General features: G+C 36.0%; 1 protein-coding gene across 3 annotated transcripts in view; it reads left to right on the forward strand.

The window, feature by feature from the left end:
* Positions 1 to 7,824, forward strand: part of LOC101491935 (glutamate receptor 2.9-like) — a 16,856-nt gene extending 9,032 nt beyond the window's left edge. For 2 of the 3 annotated variants that reach the window (XM_004510521.4, XM_012718646.3), the window contains 2 exons: positions 1,894 to 2,291; positions 7,134 to 7,824. In XM_004510521.4, coding sequence (XP_004510578.1) covers positions 1,894 to 2,291; positions 7,134 to 7,634 — 899 coding nt within the window. In that variant the 3' untranslated portion in view covers positions 7,635 to 7,824. Of the gene's footprint in view, positions 1 to 1,893; positions 2,352 to 7,133 lie in introns of all 3 variants that reach the window. The other variant, XM_012718648.3, reaches the window with a different exon arrangement.
* The last annotated feature ends 11,870 nt before the right edge of the window (positions 7,825 to 19,694 follow it).

Raw genomic sequence — 19,694 nt, forward strand, 5'->3', positions numbered from 1 at the left:
TTTCTTCCACACCATGCTTCCTCTGGTACCTTCGAATTTAGCTTCTTTGTAGGACATTTATTCAGAATGTATGCAGTTGTGGTGACTGCTTCTCCTCAAAACTTGTGTGGTAAGTTTTTTTGCTTGATCATACTTCTTGCATATTTAGTAGGGTCCTGCTCCTTCTCTCAGCAAGTCCATTATGCTGAGGTGCATATGGAGCTGTCACTTCATGCGCAATACCTTGATTGACACAGAAATCTTCAAATTCTTTTGAGGTGTACTCTCCTCCACCATCAGTTCTCAAGATCTTAATGGATTTGTCACTTTCTTTTTCTATTAAGACTTTGAATTTCTTGAAAACCTCTAAAGCTTCACTCTTAACCTTAATTGTATACAGCCACATCATTCTTGTACATTCATCTACAAATGTGATAAAGTATTTGCTTCCCCCCAATGAAGATACTTCAAAAGGACCACATATATCAAAGTGAACTACTTGCAGTGCTACACTAGCTCTTTTAGATGCTTCAGAACCAAATGAGCATCTACTTTCTTACTTTTCAAACATACTTCACAAATGGCTTTTCTGCCATTCAGTTTTGGCAGGCCATACACCAGTCCTTTAGCATTCAAATCACTAAGACTTCTAAAATTTAAGTGACCATACCTCTTGTGCCATAAGTCTTCAACATCTTCACTCCCTGCTGCAAATAGGCACATCATTCTTTCACTTGAGATGTTGCATTTGTAAGTTCTATTCTTTGACATGTTTAATTTAAGCACCAAGTTCTTCTTTTCATCAAACAGCTTCAAGGCGTCGCCATTCATAGTTACTAAGAATCCCTTCTCCACCAGTTGGCCAATGCTCATGAGATTACACTTCATCTCAGGAACATACATTACATCTTCAGTAATGATTCTTTTGCCACCATTGCTTCTAATTACTATGTTTCCATTGCCTTCAGCCACAAGGTTTCTACTGTCAGCCAGTTTGATGCTTGTTTTCTTGCTAGTATCAAAGCTTGTCAACTACTCTCTATGTGATGTCATGTGGTTTGAGCCTCCAGAGTCAAGAAACCACTCTTCATTCTTAATCTTTTCATCACTAGTAGTAGCCATCATCAGCATTGTGCTGGAATCATCTCCATGAGCCAGATTTGCTTCTTCATCAATCTTTGGATCTTTCTTGAACCAACATTCATCAACAAAGTGGCCATGCTTCTCACAGTTGAAGCATTGTACCTTACTTTTGTCAAAATCCCTCTTCTTGTTCTAACTTATGTCAAAACCTCCTCTTCTTGAAGATTCAACTTTGTCTTTCTTCTTGGCTTCCTTGAATCCAGTCCTATGTGCATCAGTTGGATTCCCCACCAAATCCTCATAGCCATCCTGCACAATTTCACTTACTTCTTGTGCTCCAAATAAAGATTTCATCAAGGCACTCCATTGAACCCAGTTCTTGCCATCAAGAACCAGAATATTTGATCCAAAACCATTGCTATTCATCTTGCCTATCCAGAATTTATCGCTCAGTGTTTCCCTTGATTGTTCCCCTCACTTTTCACTCGTGTTTCCCTTAGATTGAACCAAGCTCTAGATGCCAATTGTTGGAACAAAGAACTGTGATGAACACAGTAAAAATTGCGCAGCAAAAGAGAAAAGGCAAAGGAAGAAGGATTGAGATAAAATTCTGATATTCATTCACGCTAGCTAACTAACTAACTAATTTGTAACTAACTCTCAATTTGTAGCACAACAGTTTATGAATTAAATTTCATTAGAAAACCCCTGGCTTCATTAGTTAAATTCAATATTCGGATAATATGATACTGATTATAGCTTTTCAATCACACTTTTATGTCATTTTAAATAAAACAAAGTCCTAATTCTTGATATATTTTCAATATGTAGGAGAACCAATAAGAAGACCATTGGCTCGAACCGTGTTGGCGCCTTGGCTAATTGCTATTTTCATTGTGACAAATAGTTTCATAGCAAGTTTGACATCCATAACTATTGCACAAGTAAAGCCATCTGTGTTAAATATTCAGACCCTTAAAGAAAGAAACTCACCAGTTGGGTGTGATGGAAATTCATTTATTGTGAAGCATTTGACAGAAGCACTAAAATTCAAGCCTGAGAACATTAGGAAAATAAATTCCATGAGTGACTACCTTGCTGCCTTTGAGAACAAGGATATAGAAGCTGCCTTCTTTGTCGCACCTCATGCAAAAGTCTTTCTAGCAAAGTACTCATGTATGGGCCTCATCAAAGCAGGGAACACTTTCAGGCTTGGTGGCTTTGGTTTTGTGGGTTTCTCTCCTCTCATTGTCACTGATTTTTGACATGTTTGGTAGAAGTAAAATGGGGTAATTGAAAGCCAAGATTAAAATTTAAGATATAATAGATGTTTGGCTTAAATGCACTTTTGGTCTCATAATATGGAGGTTTAGTCCCACAGTTTAACAAGTTTCTGGATTTTTCGTACAATCAAATTTGTGGCATCGCTGATTTTGACCTCCACAGTGGACTAGAAACCTTATTACTGTTAACAATGAATAGGGGAAGAAAGAGGAAGAAGAGAAACAACCACTCTAGAGTTTCATAACATAGAATAAATCAAAACTGAAGTTAATAGGGTTACAATGAGTATATATATAGGAAAATAGAAAATATCTAAAATACCCTTACTACTAATATATAATAATATTATCTAATATCTTCCCTCAAACTCACGATGCATTAACATGGAGCATCGAGAGTTTGTCAACTAAAAAACGAAAACGTTTAATGGAATGCATCTTTGTGAACAAATCAGCAATCTGTAAAGAAGAAGAGACAAATGGTAGAGTAATAGTTCCATGCTGAAGATGATGACGAGTAAGATGACAATCAATCTCAATGTGTTTGGTGCGTTCATGAAAGACCGAGTTGTGAGCAATTTGAATAGCACTCTTGTTATCGCAGTGCATCGGAGTTGGCTCAAAAAGAGAGATACCCATATCAGACAAAAGCCAACGCAACCAAACTATTTCAGCAGTAGTGGATGCCATAGCACGATACTCAGCTTCTGTAGAAGAGCGAGAGACAATGTTTTGTTTCTTACTCTTCCAAGAAATAAAAGAGTCTCCAAGAAAGATACAAAACCCTGTGGTGGATTTATGATCAGTGGTATCACCAGCCCAATCAGCATCAGAATAAGCTCGTAACTCCAACGAGGATGACGATGGAAAGAGAAGACTTTGAAATTAAGTTCCTCGAAGATAACGAAGAATTCGAAGAACTGCTGCCCAATGTACTGTAGTGGGAGAGACAACAAACTGACTAACAACATGAACAACATAAGCAATGTCAGGTCTTGTAATCGTAAGATACACTAAGCTGCCAACCAAAGTACGATACAAAGTGGAATCTGGTAAAGGAACAACATCCGAGGGAGCATATTTTACATTCAACTCAAAAGGAGTATTTGTTGCTCTAGTATCAGAAAGACGAGCCTGATCAAGAATGTTGGCAATGTACATGGATTGAGAAAGAAGGTATCCTCTAGGAGAGTAGGTAACTTCAATCCCAAGAAATAGCGAAGAGTTCCCAAGTCGTTCATCTCAAACTGTTTGGCTAACTGCAATTTCAACTCATTGATTCCACTAACATCATCATCTGTAATAATCATATCATCAACATATAGAGAAAGTATAATGCGACCATGAGTGGTGGACCTTATAAACAATGCAGAATCATGTTCACTAGAGCGAAAACCAAGAGAAGTGATCACAGTAGAGAATTTCTCAAACGAAGCTCGAGGAGCCTGTTTAAGACCATATAGAGCCTTTTTTAACTTACATACTTCCACTGGATTATGAGAAACTCCTTGTGGAGGGACCATATAGACTTCTTCATGAAGCTCACCATTTAAAAACACATTTTTGATATCCATTTGGGAAATATGTCATTGACGAATAGATGCAACTGCAATAAGAGTACGAATAATGGTCATCTTGGCTATAGGAGCAAAAGTTTCTTCATAATCCATACCATATTGTTGAGAGAAACCCTTAGCAACAAGACGTGCTTTGTAGCGCTCAAATGACCCATCAGACTTAGTTTTGATCTTTTATACCCAACGAGACCCAATGGCACATTTTCCAGGAGGAAGAGGTACTAATTCCCAAGTGTTGGTTTTGTGCAATGCAGATAGTTCTTCTGCCATAGCCTGCTGCCAAAGAGGGTCAAGAACAACCTCTTTATAGAAAGAAGGCTCAGACAAACTGTGAATAGAGGTTAAGAAAGAAGCAAACGAAGTTGAGTAAGTTGAGTTTTGACCATTGCACAAAATATATGATAAATGTCAAAAAATTCAGACTGATTTTTCATAAGATAAACCCAACAATAACGAGTGTAATCATCAATAAACGAAACATAATATCTAGATCCACCTTTGGTGAGAACCGGTGATGGACCCAAAACATCATAGTGAACTAAATCAAAAGGCGCATATGAAACGGAAACACTTTTACTAAACGGTAAAGCTGGAAATTTAGCAAGTTTACAACCACAACAATCTGAGATATCCCAGGGTTGTAACTTTCCTAAGGCTCCAGTAGAAACCAAATATTTTAATCTAGAAGCAGAAACATGTCCAAGGCGAGAATACCATAAATAAAAACTAGAAGATAAGGGATTCAAGCGAAAACTATATAATAAGTCAGCGGTAGTTGTTGAGGCTGCAGTATTTGGGAGTCGTAGGTCATCCAAAACATAAAGTCCCCCATGTCTATGGTCTGTCCCAATCAGCCTCCCGGAATGTGGATCCTGCACACAACAAGAAGTGGAAGAAAACATAACCGAATAACCGAAATCACATATTTGACTAACAGAAGCAAGACTCAAAGTAAGATTAGGAATATAATAAACATTAGAAAAAGACAAGTTAGGTGTGGAGACAGAACCAATGCCTGCTAGCGGCATATGAGTGCCATCAGCAGTCGTAACCGACACAGACGAGGCAGGTTTCACCAACACAAAAGATTTATCATCATATGTCATATGATGAGATGCTCCAGAATCAAGAATCCATATGGAAGGAGAAATACCTGACATACCAGAGGAGTTCAAACCTTTAGAAGAGGTGGCAGACATGGCATGTGATTGAGTGGCAAGAAGTCTTTGAAGCTATTCTGCAATATCAGATATTTGGGAAGTAGTCTCAGATGAGTATACAGAACCAGAGCTAGAGCTAATGGTAGGAGAAGCAGAAGCAACAACATTGGACGATGGCCCCTAAAATTCTTCTTATGTGCTCTCCCAATTTCGGACAACGTGCTTTCCAATGACATTTTTCTTTGCAGAATGCACATTCATCATTACCAAGCCCAACTCTCCCTTGAGATGTTTTTTTGTGAACAGAAGCAAAAAAAACCGATGGAGGAGTTGAGAGAATTTCCTTATCTAACACACCAAAATGAGTCTTCAATCTGATTTCTTCTGCCAACAATTCACTAACTACTGATTCAACATTAGGAAGGGGGGAACGATGCAAAATACCCCCACGAAGGCCCTCAAAATCATCACGAAGAGCCATTAGAAACCAAACCAGACGTTGCTCCTCTCTTTGATCAATGTATGCTTTGACAGCTTTCAACTTAGGTGATTCCATAAGAGCCAATTGATCCCACAGATTAGTCATTATCGAATAGAATTCCTGAATGGTCATACTGCTCTGCTTAAGGGCTCTAATATCACTTTCCAACTGATAACGTTTTGCAGAGTTAGACTGAACATACAAACGTTTCAAGTGATCCGAAATCTCTTTAGTAGTATCATATTTTGTTAGTTGTATTCCTATAGACAACTCAACAGAATTATTAATCCAAGTAATAATTTATGAATTACTAACATTCCATGTTTTCAGATCTTTTGCATATTGAGTTTCATCCTTTTTATTTGTAGGCTTAACAGAAGTTCCATCAACAAAACCCCACATATCTTTTCCAATCAAAATTTTTTTCATCACATAACTCCAATAAGAGTAATTTTGTCCATTGAGGTGAACACTAACCGCTTGAAGAGAATCATCCTTAACACCAGCCATAACAAATAATGACAGGAAAATACGACAAACACAATCACTGAGACAAAATAAATTAGGGATAACCTGATGTTGTGCGAGCACGATTTCTCCCTCTCCAGACGTCGTCTCGCCAATCCGACCGTTGAAGACGAAGACCTAAATGTTGCGAACCTTCTGTCCAAAATTCAGCCCGATCAATGGTTAACGAATGCGCAATTGATGTTTTTCTGAGACTGATTTAACAAAATCGGAAATAGAGTTACTCTTCTCTTTTCTCTTTTGGTGGTTGTCTTTCCTATCAAAATAGTCTCTCTCTTCTCTACGGTAGATCCCAAAATCAACCAAAGCTCTGATACCATGTTAACAATGAATAGGGGAAGAAAGAGGAAGAAGAGAAACAACCATTCTAGAGTTTCATAACATAGAATAAACCAAAACTGAAGTTAATAGGGTTACAATGAATATATATATATAGGAAAATAGAAAATATCTAAAATACCCTTACTACTAATATATAATAATATTATCTAATAAACATTTTTCCAGATTCATTGATCAAATGAAAACACATTCTTCTCCAATCCACAAGTTCTGGTCTAAATCAGCAACACAACATCAGTAAATGTAATTCCGCATCGTTAACGAATATCATACATTATAAAAAATAAGACTGGACCTAGGATGTGGAGAAAAATCTTGAAAATTATGAAACAGGACGACTAAAATCCAAAATTTATAAATGCGGGACTAAAATCTTGTGTTAGTTAAAATATGGGGACCAAAAGTATATTTAAACCTAGATGTTTCATTTTACTAGTTCTCATATTTAAACACTCACTATCTGTGTTTCTCCTATTTTCACTCTTACCAAGCTTAAGTTACATGACATTACACACCAGGTTTTAAAAAATAGTTTGCGACCACAATTGTGTCCACATTAGTTGTAATTAACCATATCTTTTTAATGTAGAAAGCCCCAAAACTCTAGCTCCAACTTAAAGCCTTTAACTGTGCGTGCTTTTCTTAATTTTTCTAAAACTGATACAACTTTTGTGTTACATTTTGTGGTTTGAAATCATAGGTATTTCCAAAAGGTTCCAGTTTGGCTGCCGACATATCAGAGGCACTGCTGAATATGATAGAGAGTGGAGAAACAGAACAACTAGAAAAAAATATGTTGAATGAGATTGAGAATGGAAACAAAGTCAATTGTTCTTCTTTAGAGAGCAACAAGGGGAAAAGTAATTCATCAATTGGCCTTCAGCCATTCCTTGTTCTGTTTTCAATCTGTTCTACTTTTGCTATTATTGGTTTTTTATATCACATGGTTTGTTTGTTGGTGAAGAATGTAGAGACCTTGACAAGCCAAATAGTTGTAACATTAACACAATTATGGCGAATATGGAGATGGACAACCAAATATTTTTCTCGGTGTTGTTCGAAACTCCAATCAAAGATGATGAGAAGAGTAAGCAGTTGCACAGAAATAAGAAGTGCAGAGGAGAATGTCACTAGTAATAGTCAGCATAGCCCAGTGATGGTTGAGTTTGTTGATATAGTACTGGCTGCTCATGCTTCATGAAACTATTCATGTTTTATACTGCTGTAAAAATTAGTTTTTTACTGCCAAGTAGTTAAAGATTTTGGATACTCACTTTCCTTAGATAGTATGACGGGTGTTATTGATGTAATGTATCCATCATATTTAGTCATACAAGTTCTTTTTTGTTTTTTGCAAAGTAGTCATACAAGCTCTTAAAAGATCAAAACTACTTTAAAAAGTCCTTGGATGGTGCCCAGTATCTATGTTAGTTAGCACAAATTACCGTTAACATGATGCATTAAGTGCATGCACTTTCAGAAAACATTTTTTAAATTTACCCGTCAACAAAAAAGTAAAAGACTTTTGAACTAAACAATTGTCTACATTTCTAGAAACAATGAAGATGTCAAAAAACTATTTTCATTATTTTTAGAAACGTATCTTTATTAACTAGCATTTCATCTTTTCTCCATAACAAATTGACAATTGTTTTTTTCAAGAGTCCTTGTCAAATTAAAATGAACATTCGTTTAAGGAAATAAAAATAAATTTTTTTCCCGCAAAGTAAACAACCCCTTAGATATCCATTTCAGTTTAAGGAGAGATGTTAGCAGATAGTGTAGTAGACTTTCCATCCGTTACTTATTTTAAGTTAGGTAGTTACAATTATCACTAACTTTGGTAACTAGATTTTCTTTTGTCCTTCATCAGTCAGTATATATGCATATGTAAATGCTAAATTAATGTAAGAATAAGAATTATGTTCATGCATGTTAAATCAGTGCTATATTAATTTAATTTTAAGGTTTTTGCATGCATATACTTATGAAAACAAATACACATTAGTTAGTTTGGTAGTTTTCAAACTTCAGACGACATTTGGTTTAGAGATAGACTTTTTTATAGGTTGTTGGACCATTATCTTTTATTAATATTTTATTATGTATACTTCATGTCATTTTGCTGAAAGTCTCAATTTGGCTGATGAGGGTAAAAGGTTTTAAACTTTTACTGACTAGTATATATATATATATATATATAAAGAAAATTGTTGTCTTTCTCTTTCTACTCAATGACAAAAACCCAATAAACATGAAACATCTAACACCTATAATACATGTTAGTGAGAATAGCTATTGAAATTATATTTGTTGATTGTAACATTTTACAGTAAGAAAAAAAAATTAAACCAGACAACAGCTTGAAAAGTTCCCTGTGTCAAGACCAACTCAAACCACTGGTTTTCTAAACAACAGTGATTGTTGTGTCTCTTTGACCTTTCTTCCAGCAAATGGGATAATTATACTAGCTAAGATATACCATGGATTAGCTTCTTTAGGAAATTTTTAATATCTTGAAAAAACTTTTGAGAGAAGAATTAATTATATATCATAATAATTCATATGTAGTGTATCCATTCAACTGTTATTGAAACAGAAGTGTTAAGAAATCACTTACTGGTGCTTAAAGTAAATCTCAAGTAATTTATTGACTGATAGAATCAAATTTGATATGATTGCGTTTATTAGTTGATTTTCTATTTAAGTTTATTTGAATTTTGGGAAAGAATCAAATCACTCCAATTTGATTTATTTTATAATTTATTTTTCTTTTATTCTCTGCAATCATTAGATAGCTGACAGTTGTATGACAGCATTGTCTATGCATATGTCCGTAATGTTTCAGTTTTAATACACAATAAGAATTTTTTCTTCCCTCTATTATTTAACCTAGCTGCACCCTAAAAACACACAATTTTTTTTGTCACTCTTGGTTGCTGGATATTTCTTTAATGGGAAGAAGTTGCTCATTGCCACTCATTATCTACTTTGTGTTAGATGTTACCTAAGTTACTGTTAGAACAAGAACTAGCACTCACACACTATTGATGAATTAGAAAGAATAATAGTTTTGATGACTGAATAATACTGCTCTTAAAATTGCACTAATCTTTATTTATTAATGAATTGCTATCTATCTATACAAACTTGATTAAACAAATAGTAACAATACTAACTGACATGATAACTAACTCAAGTCATGGCTAACTAACTTTCTTAATCCAAACTGAATTAACTAACAACCACTCAACACACCCTTCTTAATTCAGATTGGATAACTAAACTAGTCCTAACTTGCTCCTTAACCTTTTAAAGGTCTCACACTTCAATGATCTCTTCATTATGTCAGCTACTTGCATGTCAGTCCTGCAATACTCCAATATCATTGAGGTTGTTATGTACTCAGCTTTACAAGAGGATCAAGCCAACACGGATTCCTTCTTTGAACTCCATGAAATTTGTGCTTGAACAACATAAACACTCCACCAGCTGTGCTTTTTCTGTCATCTTTATCACCTCCCCAATCTGAATCCGAATAGCTAAACAATCTTGCCTCCATTACTGGATTATGCTTAGGAATTAAGATACCATAATTCTAAGTGTCTTTCACATATCTCAAAATCTTCTTTGCAGCCAACATGTGAGGAACTCGACGACACTCCATATATCTGTTGAAGAGGTCTACACTAAATGTCAGATGAGGCCTTGTACTACACAAGTATCTAAGTGAACCAACTATCCTTCTAAAGTAAGTAGCTGAAACACCTCGTTTTATTAAAAATAATAATAATAATAGTAAATAAATAAATAAATAAATAAAATCAACCTCATCAACTCTCACTCTCTTTCTATCTCCCTCCCTCATTTTCCTTCCTCTCTCTCGATTACCCACTCCCACCCCCAACGTTCTAAAAACTTAATTATAGTTTCTTTAATTTTTTAATTTTCCATTGCAATAGAAAAATGTAGTTCTGGTTAAAAATCTTATTTTTGTACTTAGAGTAGATTTAAATGATTTTTATGCTTTTCTAAAGTTAGCTAAACTTTAGAATAGTTTTTCTAAAGTCTTGAGAATATTTTTTTACAGTCAAATTTGTCAGCTAAGGTTATGTCTGCTACTCTGAGAGTTTTTGCAGAACAAACTTAGTTGATCTCCATAGTGGTGTATAGACGATGATCATTATCATGTTTTTATTATGCTATAATTATTATTTTACTCGTTTTTATGTTAAATTATTTTACTTGTTGCAATATCAAGCTCATTCTGACCTGTAACCACATAGAGACAAACTAATATAATACCAACCTTAGCATCAAGATTGACATAAACTCCATGTTCACAGATACATTTAGTGAAGCCAATCTCAATAAGAAAACCATCAATCCTCTTGTACCTAACCGTTGGAGCTTGCTTCAGCCCATATAGTGCCTCGTTAAGCCTGTACACTTTCATCTCATGTCCTTGCACTACAAAACTAGGTGGTTTCTCAACATGGACTTCCTTATCAAGTGGTCCATTGAGAAATGCAAATTTCACATCCATTTGATACATTTTCCAACCATTGAGAGTTGCAATAGTGACAACAACTCTAATTGTCTCCATTCTAGCCACAATAGCGAATACTTTATCAAAATCAATTCCTCTTTTTTGTAACAATCCTCTGTGCTTGATAGCATCACCATTTGGATTCACTTTCACTTTACACACCCATTTCACAACAATGGCTTTCTTTTGATTAGGCAAACAGACCAAGTCCCAAGTCTTATTCTTCTCAATTGACTGCAAATCGTCCTTCATTGCCTTTATCCAGATGAGATATGTAATTGCCTCATTAAAATTGATTGGTTTAACATCAGAAAGTAGTGCAAAGTGGACAATATCTCCTTCGGATGTTGTTGGATCTGTGTTGGTGACAATTGCTGCAAGACTTTATTAGTGAAGTTGTTGATGAAGAATATATCTAGCAAATTCCAAAGCATGTTGTTACACTAGCCTTTAGGTTCGATTCGCCCCCACCAATCAGATGCAAATGAGATAACCAGCGAATCCCATTCAGGGTACTTTGGAAAACCTTGATATGATTTGCACTATCACACCAAGAATATCTTTCAATAGTATGTTACAAAACAATGTTACTTATTATTTTCTCATGCATTAGAAAAGAATAAGTTGACTTAGTGTATGAGAATGATTGGAAAAAGTGGATGGCATTCACTAGAATTCGTTGTTTTCATTCTGTCCAAAGTGACCCTATTTATAGAAAAAATAATGTCACTTGGGAAAAAGTTGCATTTCTTCTTCTGCCACTGTTTGTGAAGGGTATATGTAATTACCGGTCAGATATTTACCAAAGCATTGCAATGATATTCTTCTGCCACTAGATTTGCTTCTGGAACACAACCAATTGAACCAACAATTAAATCATGTCAATTACCACCAATTATACATACATATATTATCCAATACTTTGAACCAGTTATTCATTAGAACAAGTGTGCACAACTTACACATGAAATCTCGATACTATCTAAAGAATTATAAAGATGACACATTTGTTAAGGCCTTGTGTCATGTACCTTTTCATCTTTAACTCTCCCTTTAACTCTTTGAAGAGGCCTCACTTCATCCTCACATAGGTAGACTATATCAGAAATACACCCATAATATGTATTTCAACAAATTTATGTTATATGTCTATTAAGAGTAAAACTCAACCTTCCAACTTTACACTTATGGTCCAAATACTTTCAATCTTTGGGATGTATCTATATTCAAGTACTTGCAATCATTCTAATAGTGTACTTTATTATTGAACTCAAGACTTGATGTTACTCAAGTGTGAGTTGATTTTCCACCATTGATGATTAATTAGATATGGGCTTGAGTCTCATCCCCAATGATGTCTTCAACACCGTGTCCCTTGTCAGACCATTCGTCAAAGGATCTGCAAGATTCTTTTCAGTTCTTACAAACACAATGGATATTACTCCATTTATAATTAAATCCTTTACCTAGCTATGTCTTAGACCAATATGTCTAGATTTTCCATTATATACTTGGCTATATGCTTTGGACAATGTGGATTGACTATCGCAATGTACGGATACCGGTGCCATTGGCTTTGGCCAAATTGGTATCTCATATAACAAATTTCTTAGCCATTCTGCCTCTTTACTACATCCAGCTAGAGCAATGAACTCTGCAGCCATGGTGGAGTTGGCATTGCAAGTTTGTTTCTTTGATCCCCAAGAAACTGCACCTCCACCAAGGTTGAAGATCCATCCACTTGTGGAAGCATGATCCTCAACATAAGTTACCCAACTGGCATCTGTATATCCTTCCAAAACTGAAAGATATCCACTATAGATTAAACTATAGTTAATTGTTCCTTTTAAATATTTTAATACTCTATTAACAACCTGCCAATGTTCTTTACTTGAATTGCTAGTATACCGGCTTAATCTGCCTACAACATATGCTATATCAGGTCTGGTACAGGTCACGACATACATCAAGCATCTGATTACCTTTGAATAATCTAGTTATGCCACAGGGCATCCTTTATGTGGTTGTAAACTAAAATTTTGATTAAATGGAGTAGAAACAGGTTTCCAATTAAATTGATCAAATTTCTTTAGTACTTTCTCAATATAATGAGATTGAGATAAACCAATATTTACTCCATCTCTAATGAATTTAATTCCTAAAATCACATCTGCTTCACCTAAATCTTTTATATCAAAGTTTTTTATAAGAAAGTTTTAGTTTTCTCCACCTCATCTAAATTGGTGCCAAAGATTAACATATCATCCATATATAAACAAATCATAACACCATTTCCATTATGAAATTTACTATAAATACACTTGTCAGATTCATTTATTTTATATCCATTAGAAAACAAAACTTTATCAAACTTTTGGTGCCATTGTTTGGGTGCTTGTTTTAACACGTATAAGGATTTAATCAATTTATACACTTTATGTTCTTGTCCTTTGATAACAAATCCTTTAGGTTGTTTCATATACATCTCTTCATCTAACTCTCCATTTAGGAAAGCATTTTTAACATCCATTTGATGGATTACAAACTTATAGATAGAAGCTAGTGCCAAAAGCAATCTTATGGATGCAATTCTTGCAACAGATGCATAAGTATCAAAATAGTCGATACCTTCTTTTTGTGTAAACCCTTTGGCAACAAGTCTAGCTTTGAATTTACCAATGGTACCATCAACTTTCATTTTCTTCTTAAAGATCCATTTACAACCTATTGGTTTGGATCCAAGTGGGAGGTATACTAATTTCCAAGTTTTATTCCCCATAATTGAGTCCATTTCCTCTTGGATGGCTTCTTTCCAAAAGGAAGAGTCTCGAGACTTTATTGCCTCTTCATATGTGTGTGGGTCACTCTCTAAATTGTAGCAAATTGGTCCATAACTGTTATTGGAATCATTTGTTCCTTCTACAAGGAACATAAAGAAGTCTAAGCCATAATCTTTCTCTTTTCTGGTTCTATTACTTCTTCTGGGTTCTGAACATATCAAAGTATCATTATTAGATACATTATTTTCTAGGCTTTGTACACTAGAACATACAGTTTCCTTGGGATGTGGAACTGAGTTAAATCTATTTTCTTGAAAAATTGCATGTCACGACCCAAAAATTTAATGACGTGACCGGCTCACAAACTATACTCCTAGCCTGGCAAGCCTATCAACTAACTTACCAATTAAACCACTAAATCGCTCTTTAACCATTTAAAAATATATATATGCTTTTTCTCGAAATTTCGACAGAGTATCCTATGTAACTTCAACATTCCCAAATTTTGTAAAATCCATGTTTAGCTTTCAATCCAGTCATAATTCAAATAACATAATCAAATTGCTTAATACACTTCCCAAAAAAAAAACTAAATAGACTTTCTAGACTCCAAAACATCTGCAATTTACATAGACTCAACAAATGTTACAAAAATGGTACTCGATCAAAGAGGCCTACCAAAAAGAAGTATGTTGAGACTTGAATCAAATAATAGATTCCTACTTAACTGCTTGCGAATCTGAAAAAAATAAGCAACATAAAGGGGTAAGTCACAAAGACTTAGTGAGGAGACAACAACCACCATCAATTAGAAGGAAAACACAAAAGGCACGAATAACTGTTTAATCGCTTGACAGAAATATTAAAAATCCAGTGAATAACGAAACGAAATCAAAATGAACAATCTTAAAATCATCATAAAAATCAAACAAGTAACAATACACATTTTTTAGAACCAAGAGGCGGCTTTATCTCACTGATAGCCCTTTCCTCCTAAGGGTGGCTTTTCCCTTAGGGGCGGCTCCATAAAACGGATAGCCCTCTCCTCTCAATTCTGCAACGCATCATCACGTATCAATTAGGGAGCTTACATCTCGTTGATAGCCCTCTCCTCCTACAGATGACCTCTCTCGTAAGGGCGACATTATGCTGCAAAAAAGAAAAATGATTCATCAAAACACAATTAGTGCAACTAAGATGACACAATGGATAATTGGACCCAGCTATTCTCTTAAGGCTTTTTATTTGATAATACTATAGTATACTCTTTCTCAATTAGATCAGCTTACTGTGAAGCTCTTCAGATCAGGGAAACAAATATACATCATGTATGTTATGTTCTTTATCAACAGCACCCAAAGTGGGAAGATATGGAACAGAGCCAAAGCACCAATACTTGCTTATATAGGAGGCCCATACAAGTTACAGACAAGAGGGGGGGAAACTCACCAGCAAACAAAAGAGCAAGAAACATATCTATTTAATCAAGCAATATATTATATTTTGTTATCCTCATCCTTCTTATCGGTTTGCTAATGAGTGTCCTAAGACTACTAGTTAAAGAACGTTTAATACAATATTTAGAAGCATTCCATAGACTTCTAATTACTTAAATAATAAAAACAAAAATGATTTTTGTTGTTGAATAAGAGAAAATGAGAGAGACATATGGTGAAACCGTGTGTCTGAACTACACAACGGAGTCTGTTTTATATAGGCTCAAGGCAATAAATACAAAAATAAATATGGAAGATATTATCCCTATTTACATGATATGTAATAAATATAAATATATTTTCAACACTCCCCCTCAAGCTGGAGCATATAAATCATATGCACCAAGCTTGTTACATATATAACTGATTCGAGGACCTCTCAGAGACTTAGTGAATACATCTGCCAATTGATCATTGGAATTAACAAAACTAGTGGTGATGTCGCCTGATTCGATCTTCTCCCTTACAAAGTGACAATCTATCTCAATATGCTTGGTCCTCTCATGAAAAACTGGATTAGAGGCAATGTGCAATGCTGCTTGATTATCACATATTAATGTCATTTGTGTTGCCTCTTCAAATTGAAGCTCTTTGAGTAACTGTTTCAACCAAATGAGCTCACAAGTCACTAATGCCATAGCCCTGTATTCAGCTTCAGCGCTAGATCTTGCAACTACACTTTGTTTCTTACTCTTCCAAGATATTAAGTTTCCTCCAACAAGTACACAATACCCAGAAGTGGATCGCCTATCAATGGGTGAGCCTGCCCAATCGGCATCTGAATAACCAACTATCTGAGTATGTCCTCTGTTTTCATAAATTAGACCTTTTCCTGGAGCACCTTTAATGTATTTCAAGATTCGTATCACAGCATCCCAGTGTTCTTGACAAGGAGAATTTAAGAATTGACTTACCACACTGACTGCAAAAGAAATGTCTGGACGGGTGACTGTGAGGTAGTTTAATTTACCAACCAATCTTCTGTATCTCCCTGAATCTAAAAATGGCTCCCCATGATTAGGTAGAAGTTTGACGTTTGGATCCATAGGAGTGTCAACCGGTTTGGCATTCAACAAACCTGTCTCTTCAAGAATATCCATAGCATATTTTCTTTGTGAAATTACTAAGCCGTCCTTAGATTGGGCTACCTCAATACCCAAGAAGTAGCGGAGCTTGCCAAGATCTTTAGTTTGAAACTGATGAGATAAATGTTGTTTCAATTGGAGTATGCCCTGTTGATCACTACCAGTTATGACAATATCATCTACATAGACAATCAAGTAAATGCACCCTTGGGTTGAGTGACGATAAAAAAGAGAATGATCAGCTTCACTTCGAATCATGCCAAATTGTTGCACTACTGTGCTAAATCTACCAAACCAAGCTCGAGGAGACTGTTTAAGACCATAGAGAGACCTCTGAAGTCGACAAACCATGGTAGAGGACTCCCCCTGAGCAACAAACCCAGGTGGTTGCTCCATATACACTTCTTCTTCAAGGTCACCATGCAAAAAAGCATTTTTAATGTCAAGTTGATGTAGAGACCAATGTCTGATGGCTGCAATAGAGAGGAGTAGTCTAACAGAGGCCATCTTAGCCACAGGGGAGAAAGTATCACTGTAATCGAGGCCAAAAACTTGAGTGTACCCTTTTGCTACCAAACGAGCTTTAAAACGATCAATCTTACCATCAGGACCAACTTTCACCGTATAAAGCCAACGACATCCTACTAAAGACTTTCCCGACGGTAAAGGAACCAATTCCCATGTACCACTACTCTGAAGTGCACACATCTCGTCAATCATTGCTTGTCTCCACTCTGGGTGAGATAAAGCTTCACCTGGAGATTTAGGAATAGAAACAGAAGACAGGGAAGACAAACAAGTATAATGCAAAGGAGAAAGACGATGGTAACTCAAGCCAATGTAATGAGGGGATGGGTTACGAGTAGGACGTATACCTTTACGAATAGCAATAGGAATATCAAGGGTCGGATCCGATAAAGAAGGAGGTGGCGGTGAAGGAGCGTCTGGAGTGACCTCGGTATCAAGAACAGGTGTAGGGACATGTACAACCGATGGTGGTTGACGACGACGATATGTCTGAAGAGGTTGTACAGTTGGAGGATCAACAAGAGGAGTCTCAAGTGGGACAGTGGGAGGGGCCACAGGAGGTGTCTCAGGTGGGGCATACGTAATAGGCTCTAATGGTAAAAGAGAAGGTGAAATAGACTTTGGTAGGTCCAGAGGAATAGTTGCAGACAAAGGATCAGGAAGCGACTCATAGTATGTAACAGACTCAAAAAATGTGACATCAGCCGATATGAGATATCGTCGAAGAGTAGGAGAATAACAACGATAACCTTTTTGGGACCGATGATAACCCAGAAAGACACATTTTAATGATCGAGCTGAAAGTTTGTCAAGACCAGGAGTGAGATTGTGGACAAAACATGTAGATCCGAAGACCCGAGGAGGAAGTGAGTGAAGAGGGGTACCAGGAAAGAGGATCGAGTGAGGGACTTTGTTATCAAGAGCAGACGAAGGCATGCGATTTATAAGATAGCACGCCGTTAGAACAGCATCGCCCCAAAAGCGAGATGGTACATTACCATGAAGAAGGAGAGTACGAGTGGTTTCAATAAGGTGCCGATTTTTGCGTTCGGCTACCCCATTTTGTTGAGGTGTATGAGCACAAGATGTTTGATGAAGAATGCCGTTAGAGGTCATAAAATTTTGAAATTGATGGGACAAATATTCACGGGCATTATCACTGCGCAAAGTGCGAATGGATACACCAAATTGAGTTTTAATTTCCTTATAAAATTGTTCAAAAATAGAAAATAATTCAGACCTATTTTTCATTAAAAATAACCACGTACAACGGGAAAAATCATCGATAAAGGTAACAAAATATCTAGACTCAAGTGTGGAAATAGTACGAGAGGGACCCCAAACATCTGAGTGAACTAAAGCAAATGGGGAGGAAGCTCGTTTATTAGCTCGATCAGTGAAATGACTACGAGTGTGTTTCCCTAATTGACACGACTCACAATTTAAGCTAGATATTTTGGTTAGATTAGGTACTAATTGTTGAAGTTTGGGAAGACTCGGATGACCTAACTGAGCATGTATAGTAAGAGGAGAATATGTGGTAGGGCACGCTGTTGATGGGTTTGAGAGATAATAAAGACCATTAGACTCACATCCGACACCAATTTGTCGTCCTGATATTCGGTCTTGCAAAGTAACATTGCAATTAGTAAATGTGACAACACAGTCATGAGAACGAGTCAATCGACTGATAGAAATTAAATTAAATGGGCATCCAGGTACATAAAGGACAGATTTAACTAACAGAGTAGGGAGGATTTGGACAGTGCCAATCCCTTGAGACTGTGTTTGGGAACCATTGGCTGAGACTATCCTAGGTAAATAACCAGATGTTGTGAGAGAGGAGAAAAGAGTCTTATTACCAGTAATATGATCAGATGCACCAGAATCGAGAATCCATGGACTATGAGAAGGTGAGATGCAAACAAGTGAATTACCACTTTGTGCGGCGGAAACAGCGGAACTCGAGTTCTGACAATACTCTCTCCACCGAAGAAAATCTTTATAAGTAGCCATAATCAATAAGTAGTTACCTAAAAACCAGCAGTGAAACAGTGGCAGAATATGGTTTTTTTTTTTTTTTCCCGATGAACAGTACCGCGCGATGAACAGTGCCGCGCGATGAACAGTGGACTGATTTGCTGGAAAAAAAAATGAACGAAAAGCGAAAAAGAAAGGGTAAACCGGAATTGAGACACGGTTTACCGAAAAAAAAAATCTCACCGAAGGACAGTGGGTCCCGGGGTAATCACGGTATAGTGTTGTCTCTCTTAATAGGCTCTAGATACCATGTTGAATAAGAGAAAATGAGAGAGACATATGGTGAAACCGTGTGTCTGAACTACACAACGGAGTCTGTTTTATATAGGCTCAAGGCAATAAATACAAAAATAAATATGGAAGATATTATCCCTATTTACATGATATGTAATAAATATAAATATATTTTCAACAGAGATAAAATTCAAAGGTTGTGTTCCCCAAATTTTTCAATAAATACTTTAATATAAAAAACAAGTAAAATAATAATAATAGCATTATATAAAAATATATGACGATGATCGTCGTCAACTCACTGCTATGGAGAATCGTCTAACTTTGCTCTCCAACAACTTTCAGAGTAGCCGGCAGGATCTCAGCGGACAAATCTTAGTATTAAGAATATTTCCAAGACTTTAGAAAAATCTATTCTAAAGTTTAGCTAGCTCTAGGAAACCGTGAAAATCATTTAAATATACTCTAAGCTCAAAATAATATTTTTACTCAAATCTACAATTTTCTATGAATTCATACTAGGATTAGAGTTGTGCATTTACCTCAATG

The sequence above is a fragment of the Cicer arietinum genome, chromosome 3, assembly GCF_000331145.2.
Source record: "Cicer arietinum cultivar CDC Frontier isolate Library 1 chromosome 3, Cicar.CDCFrontier_v2.0, whole genome shotgun sequence".
Taxonomy (NCBI): domain Eukaryota; kingdom Viridiplantae; phylum Streptophyta; class Magnoliopsida; order Fabales; family Fabaceae; genus Cicer; species Cicer arietinum.